Raw genomic sequence first — 7,593 nt, forward strand, 5'->3', positions numbered from 1 at the left:
TTGGAAGTCTCCAGAATCTTAAACATGTGTTTTAGACTAATTTCAAACTACAGCTTTAGTGAATTCAGGCTGGATTATCATACCACCACCAGGCATTTCCTCAGCAGCTTCTAAGCCCTCTATACAAAAAAAAAAAAAAAAAAAAAAAAAAAAAAAAAGTATATTTGCTTTTCACTATTATTTTCAGAGATTTTAAAATTAATTTAATGAAAATTAGAGTAGATTACTTCAGGGGCAAGCTCCCTAAGGAGTTTCCAAGCCAAAACTGCAATTCGTGGGCTGTTTGTACTCTAACTCAGGACTGCAGATGAGAGCCCAAGGGCAGCACCAACTCAAGCACAAAGTTGTCCTCTAAGCCCCAATGCTACTTCCTTCACACTCTTTTTACCAGGTTGATTAAATACAACTCAGCCATATCCCACCCAGACTATTCACTGTACTACCTGGGCATAAATTGCCAAGCTCATACACCTCCACATTACAACGTGCTAAGTGTCTGTCCTTTGGACTACATTAAACGCTCCTCATGCTGGCTCCATTCCAGGCTCTGCACCTCAGCTCACAGCCATTTCACCATCTCTCTTTGCTTCACCTCATGTTGATCAGTGATGATCAAGAATACATAAAACAGTTGGAGCTTCTCCTCTCACCCTAGCTTAGAGCAATAAATAGTTGGATGGTCTAATAAAAAAAATCCCAAGCATAACTACTGGATCTAGGGAGCCAAGAAGAGCTAAACAATGTGGCTGATGCACAGCTGGATAACTGTAGATACCAAAGGACTATCAAACAACTACAATGTACACAAAGAAGAAATAGGTACAGGACCAAAAGAAGACCAAATATAGCATTTATCACTTTACAGCAAACTGACCACATTGAAACTAACAGCTCATCCTTGGGTTACTATTTTAACACCTGTAAGGAAGACTCAGTGCCTAGATTACAATGGGACCACCCACAGTTTACCTCAGGTCTGGAAACAGCTCTGCACTTGATATTTCCCACATGGCACCAATAGCATATGGGGACCAGCCTGGAGCAGATAAGACTATGTGGCAGGGTACAACTGTGCCAGCAGATGAGCAGGGGGTGAGAAGCAGGTGCTGGAGCAGGTGAGGTGGCCAGGACCAGCAGGCAGATTGGAGTTCCAACAGTATGTGAGTCAGCCACTCCAGCCAGTGCAGAGGAACCTTCCACAGCACAGTTCATGCACTGCATTCCCTGGGCCTGTATTTAATTATTCAGCTAGAAAGTTTCCTGTAAGTTTTTCTCTGACTTTCCTTTGTGACTGAAAATATTTTACACCAATTCATCCTTTAACCTGAGCCCTGGCTGCTTGTACACAACATATTGCACTGCTTCAGAGTCAGAAAAACCCAAGACAGCTGAACTCCATGTGGTTAAAGGGGATTTGCTGAGCTCAATCTCAGCTCATCAGGCAGCATTGTGCAGGGATTTTCTTGGTATCACTAGCGATGGAGACAGTAAGCCTCTCTGTTTATTTTTTCCCAGATGAATGACACAAGCAAAAGCAAACAGAAAATACCAGACCTACAGAACAAAGAGGCTATCCCTGCTACAGTGCACCTGGCCCTGGGCCACAAGTTCATGATGTCCATGATCACACAAAAATCCCACTATATTGAGTCTTTTCTGCCTCCATAACAGGTTTCCAGGCAAAAAGCAGCAACCTTGTTTGCCCAGGTAGGAAACAGCCCCATCTGTCACAGCAAAGTGCCTTATGGCAGTGTCCCACAGCTGCAAAGTTACACACACGAGTGAACCCAGCACAAGTTTGTGTGGGGAAACCTTCCTGCTTGGCTTGTTTGGTTTTGGTAGATCATAAACCCTGCAACTAAGAAAATGCTTGGTTTAGAGAGGCCCAGGACTGCTCTGCTTCAAGTTGAGACAGGAACACACAGCAAATCTGGGGAGCACAGGGTGCTCCCTCTTCATCCGTGTTGAAGCACTTGCCACTGAGGAAGGCAAAGCATAGCAAGAGCTTGGTTCAGGGAGCTGGGCACAAGCAGAATACAAGAGGGGTAAGAAAATATACCCTCCTTAGAGAACCAGACTTCTATTTTCCTCTAGTGGTTGATGAAGATGTCAGCAAATAATTTTAATAAGATCCTTTTTTTCAGAAGTTCTAGCACTCTGCAGCATAGAGCCCTTGCTAGAATTTCATACAAGACCTAAAGCAAAAAGAGACAAAAAAGCCTGAAAAAACAATAAACTTAGCATCTCCAGCACTTTATAGTCTTTCAGTGTGGTTTTTTCAGGAAGAATTTTCTACAGCTGATATTGTAGAACTTCAAGCCCCTTCTTTTTGCCTGAAGCATGTAACAGGGGGAGGCCATGTCTCCTTGCTATGCCAACATTCACCTGGGAATCACAGAGTGCTTTCCCTCTCCCACGCTTCGCTGCAACCAAATAATCTGAACCTCCAGCACTCTCATTTTAAGTTTCCCAAATATCTTTTGGCTGTGTGAGTTGCATAACCAAAAAATGCCAGCTGACAACACACAAAGAAAAAAAGCCTGGGAGAGTAGCTGGAAGATAGTTGACACTAGCTACACTGGAATTTACTGGGCTACACTCAACTGGAAATATAAAACACTTAATTCTTACAGCAGTAACTTCAAACTCACGGAACAGTAATTAGGATGAGAGAATATATGCCAAATAATGGTACCTCCAATATCCGATGAGACAAAGACCAAGCACAAAAGAATTTTCTCTTGACCTACAGTCTCTTCCAGATGTATGAGGCAGATGGACCTCAGGCTGCTGCTTCAGTTAATGCTTTCCTGCCACTCCAAGAACTGACTGCTTTAAGAAACTATCCAAAGCAGAGTACTCTTCCTCATGAAAAGCATAAAACCCATCAAACAGACAGCTTGCTTCAATGGATACTCATGACTGAGCTACTAAAAAACACAAGAAATTATTTGCTCATTAAGGCTGTCTTTCCTACATGGGAACAGCCTGCAAAGCCGGGAATAAACATTAAATATGTAATATTGACAGCAGAACTTAGGAACCTCCTATGAATCCAGCTAAAACCAAATTCAGAACAGTGCCTGTTCTGGAATTTCTTTTTATTACAGATAAGAGGCACTTCCTGAACTATTTGAATCTGCCTGGGGGACTTTTTATAGAAACGCAAGCATATACACGTCACAAGGCACAAATAATTGCACTCCACTTGGGAAGAAGGACTGATGGAGCCTAAATGGAACACTTCCATTTCTAACCTATCTATTTGCTGAAAGCTTGCAAGCATCTCCTCCTAATTGCATCATCCACTGAGAAAGCCATTTCCGGAGTATAGCAGGAAAAGGAGACTACAAGACTACAAGAAGGAGGAAACACTGCTTTCCTTTGAACTTCTGATTAGTTTCCATCAAAAGACTCTGATCTGTCTGAAGGCGTTTCCCAAAGACCAGGCTTTATCTGCATAGGCAAACACTGGAAGGTTTCACTGCCCCTTAGGAGCTAGCTCTGGGACATGCTGGGCCTGCCCATGGAAGCACCTTAAAAAGGTTTTGGCAGCGATGGTAGACAGGACAACCACCTTGTCCTCTACAGCCCCTCTTCTGCTTCTGCCAGAGCAAAGAGAAGGCTTCTCCTTCTACTGGAGGAAAACAAACTCCTGGCTTCACTTAAAGCCAGTCACCCCTAAAACATTTCATTCCAAGGAAACTTCCCTGGTAAGCTTACCAGGCTCAGCAGCGTGTTTAGAGGAGTAGCGACAACAGGAGCAAGCATATGGCAGAGGTCAGGCTTGCTGATAACTTCTCCCACCTGCACTTATTTCCACTGACTTTGCAGAGCTAACAGAGACTTCTGCTCTCCCGGTTTATTTACTGCCAAGTGAAGTACCACAATCCAGTCCATCCAAGAAAAGGCTCATTCAGCAGACAAGAGTGGAATGACCTGCTGTGGGGCATGGGCTTGTTCTGCACTCAAAGCTAGCTACAGAGAGGATATTTATTCATGGCCTTATTTAAGCCAACTAAGAAGAGGCTAAACCAGAACAGGGCACAAGGACCCAGTTCAGAGGATGTGGAGGGCTCTGCAAGGCACAACAGTGAGAGGCTTGGATGCCCGGCCAAAACTAGAAGACCTCTATACTGCAAAGTCACAGCTGAGTTTAGACACACAGAGCCCAGCAGCAGCTCCAGGGCAGGGTGATGAAGTGTCAAAGTTTTCATTCACTCCTAAATGGAAGTTGCTAAAAAACACGGAAACTGGTACTCATGCAAACTCAAAGCCTGAATTAATCTGAATTAACTAAAAACAACAAAGTAGGCTAAAGTGACTCAAGATTCAATAACAAAATGAAGAGTCCTCATTGTAATCCCCACAAAACACATGAATCCCTTACATTTTGTATAAATCAAATTAAAACAGCCAACCAGAACAGCAGATTTCCTGCTGAACAAACATACTTAGTACCATTCCCAGTCCTTCCACCCAGCTAACATGACTTCAGCAACCTCAGTATTTCTAGGTAGGCTGGAAGATCTCCCTTCGCACCCATCCTGAGGCAGTTTAATTCAAACTGCCAAAAATATGCTGCTAAAATATGCTGCTAAAACATAAAAGCTTTCTTCTTAAAAGCTTTCTTCTCCATAAGTAAAGTGACAACCCAAGTAGTATCATTACTAAAGCATTTACCCATCAGGAAATAAAGATATGACATATATGACTTCCAAAAAAGGGTTAATGAATATTTATCAAATGGCACTGCCAGCAGAAAAAAACAAGCCACACTCATGGGCCAAAAAGTCCGACTCCTATAGCTGTTTATGCTCTCTTACCTTTAATTGCCGAAGTAATTCCCTTAAAGCTGATTTTATGTATCTTAAAGCTCTTCCCACAGTCCCTCAACAATGCTAATAATTCTTCCTCCACTGCTCTCAGAGGAAAAAAATCCCTTGGTCCCTGATCTACAAAACTTTACTGGTTTGTTATCAGGCAGTTACCCCAATCCTGTGAAGGCAGCCCCAAAAGAATGGCAGAATGGATTTGAAAAATGACTCAAAGCTCAGACACCAATACAAGGAAATCCACAAGATGTTCTTACCCCTTAGGCAGCTCACTACAGGAATTCCAGGCTCTCCTTTCATCTTTGTACCACACATTATATTTTTCTAGGAATCAAGTAAGGCAGTTGAATGGGAGGCACTTCTTTTGTGTACCTAAAGCAGGGCAGTACTTGGTAAGCCCTGTTCTGCATGGCATATTATGCATGCATGTCTCCCATGAGGATTTCTGCTGCAAATCCAGTCAGGGTGAGGCTTAAGTCAGACTTTTGCATCACAAGGATGACCGTAAAATTCTCTCAATTACAAAATGCACTAGACGTGTGGACTGAGATCTCACTGCAGCTTATGTTTGCCCAACTAAGGCCAAGATATCTGTTTTAGCTAGGCAAGCCTGTTGTGAATACAGAAGGCATGTGAACTATCTGAACAAAACTGTGGCTTCTAAATCTGCATTCCTATAATCCACTGTAATCTCAGCATCCCTCCAAACAGCCTCCATCCAACTGATAGGAAGAGTTGTCTTGTCAACCCAGCAAAAACCAAATTCAAAAGCACTGAAGAGACAGCAAGGGATACACAGGTAAAACACACTGAAATCCAGCACAAGAAGCTTTGTACTCATCTGCACCAGCTAGTGGAATGATAGTCTCCAATCTACAAGATTTTGTTGGCCTTTAGAGTTTACCCCAAAATGACGAATCTACAACCTCGATCTCCAAGTGCCTTTGGCTGTCACAAGCACAGAGGCAGAAGCAGCTGCTGTGAGGTGCTGCTCCTGGCAAGATGAGAGAATGCTGCTGTGCTCATCACTTTGCTCAGTCTGAATTCTGGTATTTTAGGGCCACCCTCAATGGGATTTTCTATCCCTTCCCAAGATGCTCCTTACAGACTAACTCAAACACTGGTCTGCTGCAGGAGATGCAGAAGGAAAAAGTAATAAAACAACTTCAAATGCGAGAGAAATAAAAAATTATTCCAAACACCTTGCATCACCAATGAGGCACTGAGTAAAAGGCCAGTGCAACTCTCCCCCTGCCAACAAGAACGTGAGAAGCCGTCTGAAGAGAGAATCACACTGCAGGAATTTTAAATCGATCAAGTATTTAACCTAGAATGAAAAAAAGACACCAGCAAAACACCACAACTGCAACTGGCATCAGCAACAACAAGGATAGTGCCTCTGCACGTTCCTCCTGGCAGAATCAAACTTAATTTAACCACTTCAGGCCGACGATCCCAGACGCGGAGGGACCAGGAAGAGTTCTCCTTCAATGGGGTTATTCACTGGAGCCGTAAAATCCGCCTGAGTTTGTCGGAAGCCGGATGCAGCCTGGGAAACTGGCCTGGCTACCTGGCCCTCCGTTTTCACTGCCAACAGGTCATCCTGTCTCCCTACCCACTTCCAGGAGAGGACAGAACCCTCTCCTGGCCCTGCAACAGCCACACCCGATAGTATTTTCGCTGTCATTCTGTAAAAGCGCTTATTTTTTAAGCGAAAGAGAGAAAGCTACGGGAGCACCCAGCCCAGCGCCAGCGAGCCCGGACTGGAACGGGCACAAAACCGTGGTGTGCTCCCGACGAGTCGCCCGTCTTTGCAGGTGTGAGGGCACCCGACAGAGTCCGGCCGCAGCCCCCGGGGAGGCGCCGGGGCCCGGCAGGAGAGAGGACTCCGAGTCAGGGCCGGGCCGGCTACGCTCAGCCGAGCTCATGGCCGCCCGCCTTGCTCGGAGGCCGCAAACAGCCCAGTCCCAGCCCCAGACGGAGGCCCCGGCGGGAGCCAGGACAGTGCGAGAGAGAGGTCTCCCCACAGACAGCCCAGCGCGGCGGGAGGCGGCCCGGGACCACCGCCCCGCACGAGACTGACCGCTCGGCTCGGCACGGCTCGGCACGGCTCGGCACGGCTCGGCACGGCACGGATCGACTCGGTCGCATTTCACCTGCCGCGTCGGCTTCCCCGGCCTCGCCTCCACCCTAGCCGGGAGTTGCTCCCGGCCCCAGCCCAGGCCCAGGCCGAGGCCGAGGCCCACTGCCCCGAAGAGCGGCAACGCGTCTCTCCTCTCTCCCCTCTCCCGCGACTCAACAGGTGCGCGGCGACCGCACTCACCTCTCCGCCATGGCCGCTCTGGCCGCGAGCGGGGCAGGATGTGAAACCCGATCCCGGCCCCGCCCGGAGGTGGTGCGGCCGGACCCGGGACCCCCAGCCACTCCCCAGGTCCCTCTGCCGGGGGCCGCTGTGCTGGGACGGGCGGGACGGGGCGGGGCGGGGCGGGGCGGAGCGGAATGGGGAGGAGCGGGCCGGGACTGTCCGGGACTGGCGAGGCCGGCGTCAGTGGTGGAGCCGCGGGTCGAGGGCAGCCCCTGGCGGCGGGTGCGGTCGCTACGGAACCCGATCTAGTCCGCCGAGCCCTGGCGTCGTGGAGCTCCAGCCCAAGGAGCGGAAACAAGGAGAGTGGAAGCGGAGCTGGGACATCAGTTTTGGAGTCGCTGAAGCCTTATTTGAGCTACTGGTCAATGGCAAAAATCAGTGGTCGTGACCTCT

At 47.5% G+C, this 7,593-nt stretch overlaps 1 protein-coding gene across 1 annotated transcript in view; it reads right to left on the reverse strand.

The window, feature by feature from the left end:
* LOC131090889 (rho GTPase-activating protein 39-like) overlaps positions 1-7,296 on the reverse strand; it is a 55,096-nt gene extending 47,800 nt beyond the window's left edge. The window contains exon 1 of the mRNA XM_058036548.1: positions 7,159-7,296. Coding sequence (XP_057892531.1) covers positions 7,159-7,169 — 11 coding nt within the window. The 5' untranslated portion in view covers positions 7,170-7,296. The remainder of the gene's footprint in view (positions 1-7,158) is intronic.
* Between the last annotated feature and the right edge of the window lie 297 nt (positions 7,297-7,593).

The sequence above is a fragment of the Melospiza georgiana genome, chromosome 17, assembly GCF_028018845.1.
Source record: "Melospiza georgiana isolate bMelGeo1 chromosome 17, bMelGeo1.pri, whole genome shotgun sequence".
Classification (NCBI taxonomy): domain Eukaryota; kingdom Metazoa; phylum Chordata; class Aves; order Passeriformes; family Passerellidae; genus Melospiza; species Melospiza georgiana.